We start from the raw sequence: 22,304 nt of genomic DNA on the forward strand, positions 1-22,304 counted from the left end.
GTACATCACCGTTCCTTCACTGTCGCTGGGTCAAAACCCTGGAACTCCCTCCCCACCAGCACTGTGGGTGTACCTACACCTGGACTGCAGCAGTTCAAGAAGGCAGCTCACCACCGCCCCCCTAAGGGATAATTAGGTATGTGCAACAAATGCTGACCCAGCCAGCGACACCCACAGCCCTTGAAAACATCCCTGCTTGTCCCCCATAACCTTAAACTCCCTTGTCAACCTCCCGAACTCAACCTTGACTCGGCCCAGCTGCTCGCTGGGAAAGAGAACTCAAATACGATGGTCGATCCTCCACTCTGAGGCCCCTTTGTATTAGAGTCCCGTGGGGCTGTCACACACATTTTGGAGGAGTGAGGGGGGGGCGAGGAAGATACCCCAGGACTGATGTTAATGGCTTTAATCTGCTCCCCCCCCCCGCAAGGCAGCGAACATTACCACAGTTAATCCAGTTGTTTTCATGAGGCCATTAAAAGATTAAAGTCTGAAGTTTCCAACTACCAACAAGGTTATCTCTGACAGGAACATTCATTAGCTAAATTGCAGACTTTATTTCACATAGCTCCAGTAGTTACCGTTGCAGGCCTATTTATTAATATAATACACTGGGCGGGACACAAACCTAATTTATTATCCATCTGCAGTAACATTGCAGGTGCCGCACTGAGGGAGTGCTGCATTGGCTGCAGTGCTGCCTTACTGAGGTTCTGCACTGAGATTCCCTCTGCCTTCACAGTGGGGGAGCAGATCCCACAGCGCGATTTGAAGCAGAGCAGAGAGCACACCCCAGTGTCCCGGGGCCAATTTCTATCCCTCAATCACTCTCACTGTAAACAGATAATCCAGTTATTTATTGCGTTGCTGTTTGTGGGAGATTTCTGAGTACCACATTCCCCAGGTCATAACAGCGGCCACACTTCAAACATATTTCACTAGTTGCAAAACGCTTTGGGACGTCCTGAGGTAGTGCCTGGCGCTATATAAATGAAGGCCCCCTCCTGCCTTAGAGAGGAAAGTGACCAGGGATTTCTGCTGCTGGTCACAATACATCAACCCCTTTAGCAGAACTCCAGGTGGCAGACAGCTATTTGCCTGCGGCAGGCATCGTAACTGAGCCCAGTCAGGTGACAACAGCACCAGAGTCTGACTGTCCAACTGGGTACCTGGAGGTGGCACAGGACGATTCGCAGGCGCTGGGATCCGTGCTCCGTCTGAGGAGCCAGCACCCACAGGAAGGCACTCAAGACAAGTTATTTAAACCCCAAAGTGATTACCATAGTGATTACCAGGCAGAGTTTTGCTTTGGGTGCTACAAGTTACAGCTGCTGCCCCTGGTGCCCTAGCAACATTCCATGGTTAAAATGAAGGCGGCACTTACGTTTAGCCCTCTTGCGAACCCGGTTGGGCAGCAGGATTCGAATGGTTTTGAAGAGGACTCCAGCTGTTTGAGGGATCAGAGCCATTTTGCCTCCAAAACCAGAGAGAAGCACCCAGAGAAACAAAATCAACACTGCCACTCTGCTGCCACGTTCAAACGGCACCGAAAACCACCCAGGAACCCCCCCTTTAGTTATCCCTCTGCCACCTTCCCTTTCTCCTTCCTGCTGGCTCTATCTTTCTCTGGGTCAGCCCAATCTCTTTCTCTATCTCTCTCTCTACCTTAGTCTCTCCACACTCCTCTCTTTCCCTCCCAACCTCTCTCTTTGGATTTTCCTTCCCTTCCTTTATTTGAAAGTTATTGTGCCCCTGTCTGTGCCTCCGTGTCTTTTCCTCTATGCCCTGTTTTCTGACCTTCCCTTTCTCCGTATCCTTAGTTTTATTGTCAGTCACTGTCTCTCTCTCTGTCTTTCTCTCCCTCTCTCTCGCTCCCTCTCTCTGTGTCTCCAGTGATGTTTTCTCCAATATTACCTGTTGCTGTGCTGTTGACTTTTCCAGTCTCTGATTTACTTTGTTTTTCTCTCTGTTTTTCTCACCACCTGTGTTTCTCCCTCTACTGCGACCTCCTCTCCATATCCATCTCTCTCTCTATCTCTGTCTCTCTCACTCTCTCTGTCTCCCTCAGGCTTTATCTACTTCTGTCTGTCTCTGCCTCCCCGTGAGTCTCACTCTGCCTCAGTTTCTCACTGTCGTTCTCGCTCTCTCTATCTCTGCCCCTCTGTTTCTCTCTGTCCATCCATCTCTGCCTACCTTAGTCCATCACCCTGTTTCTCTGTCTCCTTATCACTCTTTCTATCACCCTGGCTCTATCTATCCCCGTTTCTCTGTAAAGTTCTGTCTCTTTATCTCAGTCTCTCCTCCCTCAGGACAAGTCAGTGCGAGGTGTCTGACACGCTCGGCCCCTGCAATGCTTTTCTGTGTCACACATTCAGTAATAACTGCAGCAGTGAGGTGACACTGATTGAGAATCTCTGCTGCACCCGGAGAGGAGAGCAGGTGATGGTGTCATTGCAGACCACTGAGGGAGTGTTCGGATTAAATATAGCAACATTTAGCATGAGAGACGTGTTAAAAATAGAATCAAATGTGCAATATTAAAAAGAAAATGAGGGCATTGCCAAATATTGAAAAATACCAAGACTTTCAGAGTTACTCGATTATAAAAGGCCAATCAAAACAAGAGCACAAAATAGATTTGGGTGCGTGCCTGATGTTTTAGAGAAGTGATCACAGACTGACACTGCACGCTGATAATCAACAGAAGAAATAGGCGCAGGACGAGGCCACATTACCCCTCGAAGCTGCTCCACCATTCAAAATGATCGTGGCGAATCTGATCTCGGCTCAACCCCATTTTCTCGTGTCTTCCCCATAATCCTTTACTCCCATCAGGACTAAAAAACAAAAAAAAAATTTAGAGTACCCAATTCATTTTTTCCCATTAAGGGGCAATTTAGCGTGGCCAATCCACCCGCCCTGCACATCTTTGGGTTGTGGGGGTGAAACCCACGCAAACATGGGGAGAATGTGCAAACTCCACACGGACAGTGACCCAGAGCCGGGATCGAACCTGGGACCTCTGCGCCGTCAGGCAGCAGTGCTAACCACTGCGCCACCGTGCTGCCCTTGACTCCCCTCAAGACTTGACCATCTTCACTGACTCAGACTCCAAGGTTTAGAGGAGATGTACAAGGCAAGCTTTTGACACAGAGGGTAGTGGGTGCCTGGAACTCGCTGCCGGAGGAGGTGGTGAAAGCAGGGACGATAGTGGCGTTTAAGGGGACCCAGGAAGTGTACAAGATTTTAGTTTAGTCGGGCAGCATGGTCGGCACGGGCTTGGAGGGCCGAAGGGCCTGTTCCTGTGCTGTACTTTTCTTTGTTTGTTCTTCGTTCTAACCTGCACATCTTTGGGGTGTAGGGGTGAAACCTACGCAGACATGGGGAGAATGTGCAAACTCCCCACGGGCAGTGACCCAGGGCCGGTATTCAAACCCGGGACCTCAGCGCCGCAGTCCCAGTGCTAACCACTGCGCCACGTGCCGCTCATGCTATGATTTTCTAAGTACATTGCTAAGACTTCCTTAATAATAGATTAGGAGCTCAGTTGGCTGGATGGCTAGCGTGTGGTTTTAGATTTATGCGGACTGCAAATGTTTGATTCCTGCTCCGTTGAGGTAGACTTGGGATTTGCCCCTTTTTTTGTATTTATTCAAAGGGTGTGGGTTCCCCTAGCTGGAGCAGCATTTATTGGCCACCCTTAATTGTCCTTGAGAAGGTACCTTCTTGAACCATTGCAGTCCATGTGGTGTCGGTACACCCACTGTGCTGTTAGGGAGGGAGTTCCAGGATGTTGCCCCAGCGACAGTGAAGGAGCGGTGATATATTTCCAAGTCAGGATGGTGAGTGACTTGGAGAGGACCTTCCAGGTGGTGGGTTCCCAGGTATCTGCTGCTCTTATCCTTCTAGATGATAGTGGTCCTGGGTTTGGAAGATGTTGTCCAAGGAACCTTGGTGAGTTGCTGCAGTGCAGTGTAGATGGTACACACAGCTGCTACTGTGTGTCGGTGGTGGAGGGAGTGAATGCTTGTGGAAGGGGGAGCAATCAGCTTTGTCCTGGATCAGGGCAGTACGGTGGCACAGTGGGTTAGTCCTGCTGCCTCACGGCACCGAGGTCCCAGGTTCGATCCCGGCTCTGGGTCACTGTCCATGTGGAGTTTGCACATTCTCCCCATGTTTGCATGGGTTTCACCCCCACAACCCAAAGATGTGCAGGGTAGGTGGGTTGGCCACGCTAAATTACCCCTTAATTGGAAAAAATGAATTGGGTACTCTAAATTAAAAAAAAAAACTTTGTCCTGAATGGTGTCGAGCTTCTTGAGTGTTGTTGGAGCTGCACTCATCCAGGAAAGTGGAGAGTATTCCATTGCACTCCGGACTTGTGCCTTGTAGATGGTGGACAGGCTTTGGGGAGTCAGGAGGTGAGTTACTCTCCGCAGGATTCCCAGCCTCTGACCAGCTCTGGTAGCCACAATATTTCACACAATCTTTGCAGTGAGAAGGAAACCATTCGACCCATTGAGTCTGTTCTGGCTCGCTGAAAGAGCATTCTACCTCATCTAACTCCCAGGCTTATCCCCATAACGATGCACATTCTCTCTTTTGAGATAGCAATTCAATTCCCTTTTCAATATTGCCAATAAACCTGCCTCCACCACCTACTCAGGAAATTCATTCCAGATTCCAACCAGCCACTGGGTGAAAAAAAAGTTTCCCTCACATCATTTTGTCCATTATGTTGAATCTGTGTCTAGTTCTTGATGCTCTCTTTTTTTTTTATAAATGTTTTATTGAAATTTTTTTCCCAAACAACAATTTTTCCCCTCTTACAAAGCAAACGCAACAATAACAATACAGAAATTTTAAACAATACACAAGTAACAAAACCTCTTTATCTTTGACCTAAACTAACCCCCCCCCCCCCCCCCCCCCCTGGGTTGCTGCTGCTGGTCATCTGTCTTCCCTCTAACGTTCCCCTAGGTAGTCGAGAAATGGCTGCCACCGCCTGGTGAACCCTTGAGCCGATCCTCTCAGGGCAAACTTTATCTGCTCCAGTTTAATGAACCCCGCCATATCATTTACCCAGGCCTCCAGTCCGGGGGGTTTCGCCTCCTTCCACATGAGTAGGATCCTGCGCCGGGCTACTAGGGACGCAAAGGCCACAACGTCGGCCTCTTTCGCAACTCCAAATAGAGCTAACCCCCAGCCTGGTTTGACCCGGGCCTTCACCACCCGCGAAATCACTCCCGTCACTCCCTTCCAATACCCTTCCAGTGCCGGGCATGCCCAAAACATATGTGCGTGGTTTGCCGGGCTCCCACCACACCTCCCACATTTGTCCTCCACTCCAAAGAACCTGCTCAATCTTGCTCCCGTTATGTGTGCTCTATGTAGCACCTTAAATTGAATCAGGCTAAGCCTGGCGCATGAGGAAGAGGAATTTACCCTGCTTAGGGCATCAGCCCACATACCCTCCTCTATCTCCTCCCCTAGTTCTTCTTCCCACTTTCCTTTTAGTTCGCCCACCGACTCTCTTCCCTCATCTCTCGGTAAATCTCTGACACCTTGCCCTCTCCGACCCACACCCCTGAAAGCACCCTGTCCTGTATCCCCTGTGTCGGGAGCAACGGAAATTCCCTCACCTGTTGTCTAGTAAATGCCCTCACCTGCATATATCTCAAGAAATTTCCCCGGGGCAACTTATACTTTTCCTCCAATGCTCCCAAGCTCGCAAAAGTCCCATCTATAAATAAATCTCCCACCCTCCTAATTCCCAACTGGAACCAGCTCTGAAATCCTCCATCCATTCTTCCTGGGGCGAACCTATGGTTGTTCCTGATTGGGGACCCCACCAGGGCTCCCCGCACCCCTCTCTGTCGCCTCCACTGTCCCCAGATATTCAATGTTGCCGCCACCACCGGGTTTGTGGTAAACTTTTTAGGTGAGATCGGTAGCGGCGCCGTCACCAGCGCCTCTAAACTCGTCCCTTTACAGGACTTTCTCTCCAGTCTTTCCCACGCCGCTCCCTCACCCTCCATCATCCATTTACGTATCATTGCCACATTGGCGGCCCAATAGTAATCGCCCAAGTTCGGTAGTGCCAATCCTCCTCTGTCCCTACTACGCTGAAGGAACCCCCTCCTTACTCTCGGAACTTTCCCTGCCCACACGAAGCTCGTGATGCTCCTGTCTATTTTATTAAAAAAGGTCTTAGTGATTAGTATAGGGAGACATTGAAATACAAATAAGAACCTCGGGAGGACCATCATCTTAATTGCTTGCACCCTGCCCGCCAGCGATAGAGGCTGCATGTCCCACCTCTTGAAGTCCTCCTCCATTTGTTCTACCAACCGTGTCAGATTAAGTCTGTGCAAGGTTCCCCAACTCCTAGCGATCTGAATCCCCAGGTATCGGAAGTTTCTTTCCACTTTCCTTAGAGGCAAGCCTTCTATCTCTCTACTCTGGTCCCCTGGATGTATCACAAATAATTCACTCTTCCCCATGTTTAGCCTATACCCCGAGAAATCCCCGAACCCCCTCAAAATTCGCATAACCTCTATCATTCCCCCCGCTGGGTCCGACACGTATAACAATAGGTCATCCGCATATAACGAGACTCGGTGTTCTTCTCCCCCTCTAATCACCCCTCTCCATTTCCTGGAGTCTCTCAACGCCATGGCCAGAGGTTCAATTGCCAACGCGAACAACAATGGAGACAGCGGGCATCCCTGTCTTGTTCCCCTATATAGTCGGAAATACTCCGATCTATGTCGACCTGTAACTATGCTTGCCGTTGGAGCCCCATAAAGAAGTCTAACCCAGCTAATAAACCCGTTCCCAAACCCAAACCTCTTTAACACTTCCCATAAATACTCCCACTCCACCCTATCAAATGCCTTCTCTGCGTCCATTGCCGCCACTATCTCTGCCTCCCCCTCCACTGGGGGCATCATTATCACCCCTAATAGTCGTCGCACGTTAACATTCAGTTGTCTCCCTTTTACGAACCCTGTCTGATCTTCGTGCACCACCCCCGGGACACAGTCCTCTATCCTCGATGCCAGTACCTTTGCCAACAATTTGGCGTCCACGTTCAACAATGAAATGGGTCTATAGGACCCGCACTGCAACGGATCTTTATCCCTCTTCAAAATTAACGATATCGTTGCCTCCGACATCGTCGGGGGTAGAGTCCCCCCTTTCCTGGCCTCATTGAACGTCCTCACCATCAACGGGGCCAACAAGTCCACATATTTTCTGTAATACTCCACCGGGAACCCGTCTGGTCCTGGGGCCTTCCCTGCTTGCATGCTTCCCAGTCCCTTAATAACCTCGTCCACCCCAATCGGTGCCCCCAGGCCTACCACCCCCCGCTCCTCCACTTTCGGGAACCTCAATTGGTCCAGGAACTGCCGCATCCCCTCCTCTCCCTCTGGGGGTTGAGACCTATACAGTTCCTCATAGAAGGTCTTGAACACCTCATTTATCTTTCCTGCCCTTCGCACCGTGTCTCCCCTTTCGTCTCTAATTCCTCCTATCTCCCTCGCTGCTGCCCTCTTTCGCAATTGATGAGCCAACAGGCGACTCGCCTTTTCCCCATATTCATACCTCCTCCCCTGTGCCTTCCTCCACAGTACCTCCGCCTTTCTGGTGGTCAGAAGGTCAAATTCCGTCTGGAGTCGTCTCCTCTCCCTGTACAATTCCTCCTCCGGGGTCTCTGCAAATTCCCTATCCACCCTTAAAATCTCCCCCATTAATCTTTCCCTTTCCTTGGCCTCTGTTTTCCTTTTGTGGGCCCCAATGGAGATCAGCTCTCCTCTGACCACCGCTTTTAGTGCTTCCCATACCACTCCCACAGGGACCTCGCCGTCGTCATTGACCTCCAGATATCTCTCAATACACCCCCGCACTCTTGCACACACTCCCTCATCCGCCATCAGTCCCACATCTAATCGCCAGAGTGTTCTCTGCTCCCTTTCCTCTCCTAATTCCAGGTCCACCCAATGTGGGGCATGATCCGAAACCGCTATGGCTGAGTACTCAGCTTCTTCCACCCTAGAGATCAACGACCTTCCCAAAACAAAAAAATCTATCCGGGAGTACACTTTATGGACATGGGAGAAGAAGGAAAACTCCCTAGCCCTAGGTCTAAGAAATCGCCATGGATCCACTCCCCCCATTTGGTCCATAAACCCCTTAAGTACCTTGGCCGCTGCCGGCCTTCTTCCGGTCCTTGAGCTGGATCTATCTAGCCCCGGGTCCAGCACCGTATTAAAGTCCCCTCCTAAAATCAAGTTTCCTACCTCCAGGTCCGGTATACGCCCCAGCATCCGTCTCATAAATCCCGCATCGTCCCAGTTTGGGGCATACACGTTAACCAACACGACCTCCATTCCCTCCAGCCTGCCACTCACCATTACATATCTACCTCCGCTATCTGCTACGATGTTCTTTGCTTCAAATGCGACCTGTTTCCCCACCAAAATGGCCACCCCTCTATTCTTTGCGTCCAGTCCTGAGTGGAACACCTGTCCCACCCATCCTTTCCTTAGCCTAACTTGGTCCGCCACCTTTAGGTGCGTCTCTTGGAGCATAACCACGTCTGCCCTTAGTCCTTTCAAATGCGCGAGCACTCTGGCCCTTTTTATCGGTCCGTTCAGGCCTCTCACGTTCCACGTGATCAGCCTCACTAGGGGGCTACCTGCCCCCCTCCCGTGTCGACTAGCCATTACCTTCTCTAGGCCAGTCCCATATCCCGCCTCCGCGTTCCCGCTCGCTCCCCCAGCGTCGCACACCATCCCCGCCCACCCACTCTTTAGCCATTTCCTTTTGGATTTCCGCAGCAGCAACCCAGTTGTCCCCCACCCGCCCTCCCCTCCCTCCCCCCCTCCCCGCTAGATCTCTTTCTAGCATGATTGCTCCCCCCATATTACTTCCGTAAGTCAGCTGACTTCAACTGACCCCGGCTACTCCTGCTCACTCCTCGACCCCCCCCATGTGGGGAACTCCCATCCGCCTTGCGCCTGTCTTCCCGCCTTATTCTTTCTGGTGCGGGAACATCCCTTTACCTGACCCGCCTCTTATGGCGCAGCTCCCTTTCCCCTCCCCCTCCCCTTCCCCATTCTCCAACTATGTCCCGTCTTTCCCCCCTCACCGGCGCCCACATTTCCCCAATGTCTCCCCCCTTCCCTGTTTACTTCTCAATTAACTTCCACCGTAACATTAACAATAACATTTCCTGCAGCATCAGTCCCTCAGTTCCGATCCAATTTCTCTTCTTTGATGAAGGTCCATGCTTCCTCCGCCGTCTCGAAATAATGGTGTCTCTCCTGATACGTGACCCATAGTCTTGCCGGCTGCAGCATCCCGAACTTCACCTTCCTTTTATGCAACACCTCTTTGGCTCGGTTGAAGCTCGCCCTCCTTCTCGCCACCTCCGCACTCCAATCCTGGTATACCCGTACCACTGCATTCTCCCATCTGCTACTCCGCACCTTTTTAGCCCATCTCAGGACCTCTTCTCTATCCTTAAGGCGGTAAAATCGCACGATTATCGCCCTGGGTGGTTCTCCCGCTTTTGGTCTTCTCGCCGGAATCCGATTTGCCCACTCCACCTCCAAGGGGCCCGTAGGGGCCTCAGCACCCATCAGTGAGCTCAGCATCGTACTTGCGTACGCTCCACAGTCCACTCCTTCCACACCCTCAGGGAGACCCAGTATCCGAAAGTTCTTCCTTCGCGCTCCATTTTCTAGGGCTTCGATCCTTTCAGTACACTTTTTATGAAGTGCCTCGTGCGTCTGTGTCTTAACCGCCAGGCCCAGGATCTCGTCCTCAATATCTGTCACCTTCTGCTCCACCACGCGGAGCTCTGTCTCCTGGGTCTTTAATGTCTCCTTGAGCCCCTCAATTGCCTGTAGCAACGGGGTCAGCACCTCCCTCTTCAGCAGCTCCATGCACCGTCTCACAATTTCATGCTCCGGCCCCCATATCGCCTGCGCTTTCTCCGCCGCCATCTTGTACTTCTCTCTTTCTGACCCTTTGGTCGACGATTCCTCGCGCTGCAGCCGCCGCCGCCGGTTTTTTCCTCCTTCGTTTGGGGGGGACTCCCTTCTCACACACCCCACACCGGGTTGCGTCGTCGAAAAATTCCCCGTTGGGGCTCTTAAAAGAGCCCGAAGGTCCGTCGGAGCTGGAGCCGCCGAAGCGTGCGGCTAGCTCGGCATCGCCGCAACCGGAAGTCCCTTCAGTGGCCTTGATGAGGTCTTTTCACAGTTGTTCCCTCTGCTGCTAGAATTCACTTTTGATACAGGCCCTCAGGTCAGCTTGCAGCTTTAAGCTTGCCCTTCCCCCGCCTGCATGCTGGAAGAGGCCCTGTTTATCCTGCAGTTGCAGCCAAATCTTTTACTGTTTCTGCGTGTGTCTGGCAACCAAGAGACATACCCTTCCTGGGGGACACTGTCGGGGGAATATTGCAGCCTTCTTTCCACACCGGGAAATGTCAAACAAGTGCCGTGGGGGCCCTGTAAAAGAGCCCAAAAGTCCGTTCCAAGCAGGAGCTGCCGAATATGCGACCTAGCTCTGCATAGCCGCACCCGGAAGTCGTTCTTGATGCTCTCTTGAGAGGCAACAGCTTATCGCTTGTCCTGACCTCTCAGGATTTTAAATTCCTCTATCAAGTCTCCTCTCGGCCTTCATTTCTCCAAGAAAAAGAGTCCCAACCTTCCCAATCTATCCTCATAGCTACAATTCTGGAACCTTTCTTGTGAATCTTCTCTCTATTTTCTCCAAAGCCTTCACGTTCCAATCCCTCAAGGACAGTGCCCACAACTGGACGCAGTCTCAAGAAGGAGCCTAGCTAGTGTTTTATACAAGTTGAACATGACCTCCTTACATTTGTACTCAATGCTCCTATTAATAAAGCCCAATATACTATGTGCTTTCTGAACTGCTCTCTCCAATGCCCTGCCACCTTCATTGACTTATGTACACATACACCGAGGTCCCTCTGTTCCTGCACATTCTTTAGAGTTTCTCCCTTCATTGCACACATTCTTCCTGACAAAATGAATCACCTCATTCCTCTCTGTATTGAACTTCATCTGCCACTTGTTTGCCCAATCCACCAACAAGTTTGAGACTGTCCGCATCACAGTTTAGGACACTTCCAATCTTCGTATCATCTGCAAATTTTGAAATCATGCCCTGCACATCACAGTCTAGGTCATTAATATGAATCAGGAAGCGCAGGATACGGTGGTACAGAGGGATTCGGGGCCCCTTGTACATAGAACAAAGAACAAAGAAAAGTACAGCATAGGAACAGGCCCTTCGGCCCTCCAAGCCTGTGCCGACCATGTTGCCCGTCTAAACTAAAATCTTCTACACTTCCTGGGTCCGTATCCCTCTATTCCCATCCTATTCATGTATTTGTCAAGATGCCCCTTAAATGTCACTATCATCCCTGCTTCCACCACCTCCTCTGGCAGCAAGTTCCAGGCACCCACTACCCTCTGTGTAAAAAACTTGCCTTGTACATCTACTCTAAACCTTGCCCCTCTCACATTAAACCTATGCCCCCTAGTAATTGACCCCTCTACCCTGGGGAAAAGTCTCTGACTATCCACTCTGTCTATGCCACTCATAATTTTGTAGACCTCTATCAGGTCGCCCCTCAACCTCCGTCATTCCAGTGAGAACAAACTGAGTTTATTCAACCGCTCCTCATAGCCAATGCCCTCCATACCAGGCAACATTCTGGTAAATCTCTTCTGCATCCTCTCTAAAGCCTCCACATCCTTCTGGTAGCGTGACGACCAGAATTGAACACTATACTCCAAGTGTGGACTAACTAAGGTTCTATACAGCTGCAACATGACTTGCCAATTCTTATACTCAATGCCCCAGCCAATGAAGGCAAGCATGCCGTATGCCTTCTTGACTACCTTCTCCACCTGTGTTGCCCCTTTCAGTGACCTGTGGACCTGTACACCTAGATCTCTCTGACTTTCAATACTCTTGAGGGTTCTACCATTCACTGTATATTCTCTAGCTGCATTAGACCTTCCAAAATGCATTACTTCACATTTGTCCGGATTAAACTCCATCTGCCATCTCTCCGCCCAAGTCGCCAAACAATCTAAATCCTGCTGTATCCTCTGACAGTCCTCATCGCTATCCGCAATTCCACTAACCTTTGTGTCGTCTGCAAACTTACTAATCAGACCAGTTACATTTTCCTCCAAATCATTTATATATACTATGAACAGCAAAGGTCCCAGCACTGATCGCTGCGGAACACCACTAGTTACAGCCCTCCAATCAGAAAAGCACCCTTCCATTGCTACTCTCTGCCTTCTATGACCTAGCCAGTTCTGTATCCATCTTGCCAGCTCACCCCTGATCCCATGTGACTTCACCTTTTGTACCAGTCTACCATGAGGGACCTTGTCAAAGGCCTTACTGAAGTCCATATAGACAACATCCACTGCCCTGCCCGCATCAATCATTTTTGTGACATCCTCGAAAAACTCTTATCAAGTTAGTGAGACACGACCTCCCCTTCACAAAACCATGCTGCATCTCGCTAATACATCCATTCTCTCCAGTAATTTCCCTACCACTGACGTAAGGCTCACCGGCCTGTAGTTCCCTGGATTATCCTTGCTACCCTTCTTAAACAAAGGAACAACGTTTGCTATTCTCCAGGCCTCCGGGACATCACCTGAAGACAGTGAGGATCCAAAGATTTCTGTCAAGGCCTCAGCAGTTTCCTCTCCAGCCTCCTTCAGTGTTCTGGGGTGGATCCCATCAGGCCCTGGGGACTTATCTACCGTAATATTTTTCAGGACGCCCAACACCTCGTCTTTTTGGATCTCAATGTGACCCAGGCTATCTACACACCCTTCTCCAGACTCGACATCCACCAATTCCTTCTCTTTGGTGAATACTGATGCAAAGTATTCATTTAGTACCTCGCCCATTTCCTCTGGCTCCACACATAGATTCCCTTGCCTATCCTTCAGTGGGCTAACCCTTTCCCTGGCTACCCTCTTGCTTTTTATGTACGTGTAGAAAGCCTTGGGATTTTCCTTAACCCTATTTGCCAATGACTTTTCGTTATAGACCTCCTAACTCCTTGCTTAAGTTGAAATGAAATGAAAATAGCTTATTGTCACAAGTAGGCTTCAATTAAGTTACTGTGAAAAGCCCCTAGTCGCCACATTCCGGCGCCTGTTCGGGGAGGCTGGTACGGGAATTGAACCGTGCTGCTGGCCTGCCTTGGTCTGCTTTCAAAGCCAGCTCTTTAGCCCTGTGCTAAACCAGCCCCTACTTCCTTCCTACTTTCCTTATATTCCACTCAGGCTTCGTCTGTTCCCAGCCTTCGGGCCCTGACAAATGCCTCCTTTTTCTGTTTGACGAGGCCTACAATGTCTCTCGTTATCCAAGGTTCCCGAAATTTGCCGTATTTATCCTTCTTCCTCACAGGAACATGCCGGTCCTGAATTCCTTTCAACTGACACTTGAAAGCCTCCCACATGCCAGATGTTGATTTATCCTCAAACATCCGCCCCCAATCTAGGTTCTTCAATTCCCGCGTAATATTGTTATAATTAGCCTTCCCCCAATTTAGCACATTCACTCTAGGACCACTCTTATCCTTGTCCACCAGCACTTTAAAACTTACTGAATTGTGGTCACTGTTCCCGAAATGCACCTACTGAAACTTCTACCACCTGGCCGGGCTCATTCCCCAATACCAGGTCCAGTACAGCCCCTTCCCTAGTCTGACTATCTACATATTGTTTTAAGAAGCCCTCCTGGATGCTCCTTACAAACTCTGCCCTGTCTAAGCCCCTGGTACTAAGTGAGTCCCAGTCAATATTGAGGAAGTTGAAGTCTCCCATCACAACAATCCTGTTGGTTTTACTCATTTCCAAAATCTGTCTACCTATCTGCTCCTCTATCTCCCACTGGCTGTTGGGAGGCCTATAGAAAAACCCCAACATTGTGACTGCACCCTTCTTATTCCTGATCTCTACCCATATAGCCTCACTGCCCTCTGAGGTGTCCTCCCGTAGTACAGCTGTGATATTCTCCCTAACCAGTAGCGCAACTCCGCCACCCCTTTTACATCCCTCTCTATCCCGCCTGAAACATCTAAATCCTGGAACGTTTAGCTGCCAATCCTGTCCTTCCCTCAACCAGGTCTCTGTAATGGCAACAACATCATAGTTCCAAGTACTAATCCAAGCTCTAAGTTCATCTGCCTTACCCGTAATACTTCTTGCATTAAAACATATGCACTTCAGGCCACCAGACCTGCTGTTTTCAGCGACATCTCCCTGTCTGCTCTTCCTCAGAGCCCCACTGTCCCTATTCCCTAGTTCTCCCTCAATGCTTTCACCTTCTGACCTATTGCTCCGGTACCCACCCCCTGCCATACTAGTTTAAACCCTCCCGTGTGCCACTAGCAAACCTTGCGGTCAGGATATTTATGCCTCTCCAGTTTAGATGCAACCCGTCCTTCATATACAGGTCACACCTGCCCCGGAAGAGCTCTCAGTGGCCCAGATAACGGAAACCCTCTCTCCTACACCAGCTGTTTAGCCACGTGTTTAGCTGCTCTATCTTCCTATTTCTAGCCTCACTGGCATGTGGCACAGGGAGTAATCCTGAGATTACAACTCCAGAGGTCCTGTCTTTTAACTTTATGCCTTGCTCCCTGAACTCCTGCTGCAGGACCTCATGCCCCTTCCTGCCTATGTCATTAGTACCAATATGTACAACGACCTCTGCCTGTTTGCCCTCCCCCTTCAGGATGCCCACTACCCGTTCTGAGACATCCTGGACCCTGGCACCAGGGAGGCAACATACCATCCTGGAATGTTGTTCACGTCCATAGAAGCGCCTATTTGTGCCCCTGACTATAGAGACCCCTATGACTATTGCTCTTCTGCGCTTTGACCCTCCCTGCTGGACATCAGAGCCAGCCGTGGTGCCACTGCTCTGGCTGCTGCTGTTTTCCCCTGATAGGCTATTCACCCCAACAGTATCCAAAGCGGTATACCTGTTCGAGAGGGGGACAACCACAGGGGATTCCTGCACTGACTGCCTGCCCCTTCTGGTGGTCACCCATTTCTCTGCCTGCACCTTGGGTGTGACCACATTTATATGACTGCTATCTCTGACGTTTTCCGCCACCTGCATGCTCCTAAGTGCATCCAACTGCTGCTCCAACTGAAGCATGCGGTCTGTGAGGAGCTCCAGTTAGGTGCACTTTCTGCAGATGAAGCCATCCGGGACGCTGGAAGCCTCCTGGACCTGCCACACCTCACAGTCAGAGCACTGCACCCTATAATTGACTTTGCGTTAATTAATTAGTAAATTAAATTTAAATTTAAAAAAAAAAAGTTACTGTTAACTATATGTTACCTAGCACTACATTTCTACTATAAATGTGAAAGCTAAAGACAGTACTTTCTGATCTCATTTCAATTTTCATTTCATTTCTTTTCATGCTCCCTTCTTGCTTTTCTGATTATTTTTTTCACATCCCCTCCCCCTGCTTCTTCTATATTCAGCCTGATTCCCCATTGTATTTTCTACCTGCCACCATCCCTTCTTCCTTTTCATCGTCACTTTTATCTCTCTTGTTATCTCGGGTGTTCTAGATTTCTTTGTCCTACCTTTCCCCTTCACGGGAATACACCTTGACGTTTCCTGCAACATTCTCTCTTTGAAGGTGGCCCATTGTTCAGCTGCCGTCTTTTCCACCAACATTTGATTCCAACTCACTCGATTCAGATACATTCTCATCCCATCAAAGTTGGCTTTCCCACAATTAATTATTCATTCTCTGGATTGCTCCATGTCCTTTTCCATGGTCAACCTGAACCTTATGACACAATGGTCACTGTCCCCTAAACGCTCTTCCACTGATATTTGATCCACTTTGGACCAACTCATTGCCCAGAACCAGGTCCAACAGTGCCTGCCCTCTCATTGGGCCGGAAACATCTTGCTGCAGAAACCTATAGAACATAGAAAAATACAGCACAGAACAGGCCCTTCGGCCCACGATGTTGTGCTGAACCTTTGTCCTAGATTAGTCATAGATTATCACAGAACTTACAGTGCAGAAGGAGGCCATTCGGCCCATTGAGCACTGGCTCTTGGAAAGAGCACCCTACCCAAGGTCAACACCTCCACCCAACACTAAGGGCAATTTTGGACACTAAGGGCAATTTATCATGGCCAATCCACCTAACCTGCACATCTTTGGACTGTGGGAGGAAACTGGAGCACCCAGAGGAAACCCACACACACACGGGGAGGATGTGCAGACTCCGCACAGACAGTGACCCAAGCCGGAATCGAACTTGGGACCCTGGAGCTGTGAAGCAATTGTGCTATCCACAATGCTACCGTGCTGCCCTAAGAACAAATTAATCTACACTATATCATTCTACCGTAATCCATGTACCTATCCAATAGCTGCTTGAAGGTCCCTAATGTTTCCGACTCAACTACTTCCACAGACAGTGCATTCCATGCCCCCACTACTCTCTGGGTAAAGAACCTACCTCTGACATCCCCCCTATATCTTCCACCATTCACCTTAAATTAATTTCCCCTTGTAATGGTTTGTTCCACCCGGGGAAAAAGTCTCTGACTGTCTACTCTATCTATTCCACTGATCATCTTATAAACCTCTATCAAGTCGCCCCTCATCCTTCTCCGTTCTAATTAGAAAAGGCCTAGCACCCTCAACCTTTCCTCGTAAGACCTACTCTCCATTCCAGGCAACATCCTGGTAAATCTCCTTTGCACCTTTTCCAAAGCTTCCACATCCTTTCTAAAATGAGGCGACCAGAACTGTACACAGTACTCCAAATGTGGCCTTACCAAAGTTTTGTACAGCTGCATCATCACCTCACGGCTCTTAAATTCAATCCTTCTGTTAATGAACGCTAGCACACCATAGGCCTTCTTCACAGCTCTATCCACTTGAGTGGCAACTTTCAAAGACGTATGAACATAGACCCCAAGATCTCTCTGCTCCTCCACATTGCCAAGAACTCTACCGTTAACCCTGTATTGCACATTCGTAATTGTCCTTCCAAAATGGACAACTCACACTTTTCAGGGTTAAACTCCATCTGCCACTTCTCAGCCCAGCTCTGCATCCTATCTATGTCTCTTTGCAGCCGACAACAGCCCTCCTCACTATCCACAACTCCACCAATCTTCGTATCGTCTGCAAATTTACTGACCCACCCTTCAACTCCCTCATCCAAGTCATTACTGAAAATCACAAACAGCAGAGGACCCAGAACTGATCCCTGCGGTACGCCACTCGTAACTGGGATCCAGGCTGAATATTTGCCATCCACCACCACTCTCTGACTTCTATCGGTTAGCCAGTTCGTTATCCAACTGGCCAAATTTCCCACTATCCCATGCCTCCTTACTTTCTGCATAAGCCTACCATGGGGAACCTTATCAAATGCCTTACTAAAATCCATGTACACTACATCCACTGCTTTACCTTCATCCATATGCTTGGTCACCTCCTCAAAGAATTCAATAAGATTTGTAAGGCAAGACCTACCCCTCACAAATCCGTGCTGACTATCCCTAATCAAGCAGTGTCTTTCCAGATGCTCAGAAATCCTATCCCTCAATCCCTTTCCATTACTTTGCCTACCACCGAAGTAAGACTAACTGGCCTGTAATTCCCAGGGTTATCCTCTTTTTTGAACAGGGGCACGACATTCGCCACTCTCCAATCCCCTGGTACCACCCCTGTTGACAGTGAGGACAAAAAGATAATTGCCAACGGCTCTGCAATTTCATCTCTTGCTTCCCATAGAATCCTTGGATATATCCCGTCAGGCCCGGGGGACCTGTCTATCCTCAACTTTTTCAAAATGCACAACACATCTTCCTTCCTAACAAGTATTTCCTCGAGCTTGCCAATCTGTTTCACACTGTCCTCTCCAACAATATGGCCCCTCTCATTTGTAAATACTGAAGAAAGGTACTCGTTCAAGACCTCTCCTATCTCTTCAGACTCAATACTCAATCTCCCGCTACTGTCCTTGATCGGACCTACCCTCGCTCTAGTCATTCTCATATTTCTCACACATGTGTAAAAGGCCTTGGGGTTTTCCTTGATTATTCCCGCCAAAGATTTTTCATGCCCTCTCTTAGCTCTCTTAATCCCTTTCTTCAGTTCCCTCTTGGCTATCTTGTATCCCTCCAGCACCCTGTCTGAACCTTGTTTCCTCAGCCTTACATAAGTCTCCTTCTTCCTCTTAACAAGACATTCACCCTCTCTTCTCAACCATGGTTCTCTCACTCGACCCTGCCTGACAGGGACATACATATCAAGGACACGTAGTACCTGTTCCTTGAACAAGTTCCACACTTCACTTGTGTCCTTCCCTGACAGCCTATGTTCCCAACTTATGCACTTCAATTCTTGTCTGACAGCATTGTATTTACCCTTCCCCCAATTGTAAACCTTGCCCTGTTGCACGCACCTATCCCTCTCCATTACTAAAGTGAAAGTCACAGAAATGTGGTCACTATCTCCAAAATGCTCCCCCACAAACAAATCTATCACTTGCCCTGGCTCATTACCCAGTACTAAATCCAATATTGCCCCTCCTCTGGTCGGACAATCTACATACTGTGTTAGAAAAGCTTCCTGGACACACTGCACAAACACCACCCCATCCAAACTATTTGATCTAAAGAGTTTCCACTCAATGTTTGGGAAGTGAATGCTGAGGAAGGAGCAGTGCTCCGAAAGCTAATGATTTGAAACAAACCCGTTGGACTTTAACCTGGTGTTGTAAGACTTCTTACTATATTTGGATAATTGAAATCCCCCATTATAATTGCTCTATAATTCTTGCTCCTCTCTGTAATTTCTTCATATTACCAGTCCAGTTAAGTTTCTGGTCAATGGTAATCCTCACAACCTGCCCCTGAGAATGGAAGGCAAAGGCAAACGATTACCGACAAAGAAAATGGCTCAGGGTGAAGCTTCGGCAGACAATTAGCCAAAGATCAGCCTGTGTTTTCCCGCTGCCACTGACTGATGTCCTGCTCCTTGTTTCCCCTCTCCCTCCTTTCTCTGAATGGATACAGGTTCAAATTAGCACAGGGCTAAATCGCTGGCTTTTAAAGCAGACCAAGGCAGGCCAGCTGCACGGTTCAATCCCCGGACCAGCCTCCCTGAACAGGCGCCGGAATGTGGCGACGAGGGGCTTTTCACAGTAACTTCATTTGAAGCCTACTTGTGACAATAAGCAATTTTCATTTCAGTTCATTTCACCACAGCAGCTGGTAGAATCCAAATCCAATTAATCAATAAATCTTGAATATGAAGCTTGTCTCAGTAATGGCGACCAAGAAACTATCATCAATTGTCGTAAAATAAAAACATCTGGTTCACTCATGTCCTTTAGGGAATCTGCCGTCCTCACCCGGTCTGGCCTACACGTGACTCCAGACCCACAACAATGTGGTTGACTCTTAACAGCCCCTCTGAAATGGCCCAGCGAGCCTCTCAGTTCAAGGGCAATTAGGAATGGGCAACAATTAGCGAATCCCATGAAATAATTCAAAAACCTCCAATTTGTGGGATTGTTCCAGAAACAAGGGAATTTTCAAAAATCGTTATTACTGCATCCGCTACCTCTATTAGAAACCTCGAATGTAGGCCATCAGGTCCTGGGGATGTGATGAATCTTTGTCCCTCAAACTTCTCTGATACTTTTTCTCCAATTACCTTAATTTTCCCACTCTTTTTAGCCCCAGTGTTATCTTGGACTGACATAGTATGATTATAGATTACCAACAAGAAGCATTTGTGTCTGTCTAATATCACAGTTTATATTTAAGCTACTATTTATAAGTCTTCAGAAGTTCCTTAAACTGGGTTAACCTAGAAAAGTCAGAGAATAATAAATGAGGTGGCTCTCCCTGTCTGCCACTGCTTCCTACCTTCACTCGCGAAGTCAATTAGCCCCAGGAAATGCAACAGCTTCAGAGAACTTACGGCAAGAAAGACAATTCCTACAGTCTGCAGTCCTTCAGACTCCCATTCAGTATTTAAAACCATTCTGATAGCCCGCTCTCATCAGGTATAGGGACGGCACACGAGACAGGGACACAAAATCAACACAAAGGCACTCACTCTGTGTCAGAGACAGAATAAGAGATACAGAGTGAGAAATTCACAGTAGGGGATATAGAGAGACACACAGGGCGAGAGATATAGAATGATGAGCTCTCAGAGTGAAAGACAGATTGAGACACAGACAGAGCAAGAGACACAGAATGGCACACAGACAGGGAGATATGCAAACAAGAGATACAGAGCTTGACAGAGTCAAATGAGTAACTCTGAGAGGCACAGAAACAATGACAAAATGAGAGGCACACACAAGAGGAATGAGAAACAAAGAGATACACACACAGAGCGAGAGTCAGAGTGAGAGTCAGAAACAGACAACACAGAGTGATAAGCAGAGAGGCACACACAGAGTGAGAAACAGAGTGAGACAGAGACAGAAAGCACAGAGTGAGAGACAAGGAGACTCAAGGAGAAAAGTGAAAGACAGAGATGCAGAAGAGAGAGGGATCAACCGTGAGAAATACACACAGAGTTAGGGCCACAGACAGGGTGAGAGACAGAGAGTGAGAGGCTGATGAACTGTTAGAAGATGAGAGGATGCATTTCATCGTTGACAGATCTTTCTGCGCCTGCACCTTGTGCTGAAACATTCAGCAGCTGAGTCAGATTTCCCCTTTGGCAATTCCTGTTTCAAAGGAGCTGAGTTTCCTGCCAGTACCCGCACACTCTGCTGTGGCATTTCAGCAGCCTTTCACTCTGAAAGGTCTTTCCTCTTGAGAGAAGGTGGGTTCTTTGTGAAAGTTACTGCGTGACTCAGTGAAGGGCAAGAAGCTCGACCAGCCTCTGAACTGGAACTTTGGAGCAGAAGATCTAAAGGAAGCAAGAAGACAAAAAGCCTGTGGGCATCGGAGCAACGGAAGAAAGAACGGAAGTAGAGATGGACGTGCCCAGCAGGGCTCACAGCTTGAGAGAAAAGAAATGTCACTTTTGTCCAGAGCACTGAGAGAGTGGGGGAGAGGGACAGCTAAATGCATTAACAGGTAACCTCCAGCATGGTTATTAACCCCATGTACATCCTCCGTGTACCAAAACCACGCACATTGAACCTCTGCCCTATAACCTACTGGATGTCCTTCCTATCATTCTGTATATTTGACCTGTTCCTCTCTGAAAGCGATCGACGGATAGTGCTGGAAATATTAACTTTTCTTTTCTCTGTTAAGAGGTGATACATATACAGGATTTTCCAAACTTCTGCTGCCGGCATAATAATTCCCCTATCTTAACGCCATTCCCATTCCCCTATCTTAACGCCATTCCCATTCCCCTATCTTAACGCCATTCCCATTCCCCTATCCTAACGCCATTCTCATTCCCCTATCCTAACGTCATTCCCATTCCCCTATCCTAAACCATTCCCCTATCCTAAACCATTCCCGTTCCCCAATACTAACCCCATTCCCATTCCCCTATCCTAACGCCATTCCCATTCCCCTATCCTAACGCCATTCCCATTCCCCTATCCTAAACCATTCCCATTCCCCTATACTAACCCCATTCCCATTCCCCTATCCTAACGTCATTCCCATTCCCCTATCCTAAACCATTCCCCTATCCTAAACCATTCCCGTTCCCCAATACTAACCCCATTCCCATTCCCCTATCCTAATGCCATTCCCATTCCCCTATCCTAACGCCATTCACATTCCCCTATCCTAACGCCATTCCCATTCCCCTATCCTAAACCATTCCCATTCCCCTATACTAACCCCATTCCCATTCCCCTATCCTAACGTCATTCCCATTCCCCTATCCTAAACCATTCCCCTATCCTAAACCATTCCCGTTCCCCAATACTAACCCCATTCCCATTCCCCTATCCTAATGCCATTCCCATTCCCCTATCCTAACGCCATTCCCATTCCTCTATCCTGAACCATTCCCGTTCCCCTATCCTAAACCATTCCCGTTCCCCTATACTAACACCATTCCCATTCCCCTATCCTAACGCCATTCCCATTCCCCTATCCTAACGCCATTCCCATTCCCCTATTCTAACGCCATTCCCGTTCCCCTATCCTAAACCATTCCCGTTCCCCTATCCTAACGCCATTCCCATTCCCCTATCCTAACGCCATTCCCATTCCCCTATCCT

At 48.8% G+C, this 22,304-nt stretch overlaps 1 protein-coding gene across 5 annotated transcripts in view; it reads right to left on the reverse strand.

Annotated features, from left to right (window-relative positions):
• Positions 1-22,304, reverse strand: part of LOC140393345 (A-type potassium channel modulatory protein KCNIP2-like) — a 613,874-nt gene that overhangs the window by 65,942 nt on the left and 525,628 nt on the right. The window contains exon 1 of one of the 5 annotated variants that reach the window (XM_072479706.1): positions 1,385-2,320. The exons of the other annotated variants lie outside the window; for them this stretch is intronic. Within the exon in view, the coding sequence (XP_072335807.1) occupies positions 1,385-1,469 (85 nt within the window). The 5' untranslated portion in view covers positions 1,470-2,320. Of the gene's footprint in view, positions 1-1,384; positions 2,321-22,304 lie in introns of those variants that run through there. 5 annotated transcript variants of the gene reach the window in all.

The sequence above is a fragment of the Scyliorhinus torazame genome, chromosome 16, assembly GCF_047496885.1.
Source record: "Scyliorhinus torazame isolate Kashiwa2021f chromosome 16, sScyTor2.1, whole genome shotgun sequence".
NCBI lineage: Eukaryota > Metazoa > Chordata > Chondrichthyes > Carcharhiniformes > Scyliorhinidae > Scyliorhinus > Scyliorhinus torazame.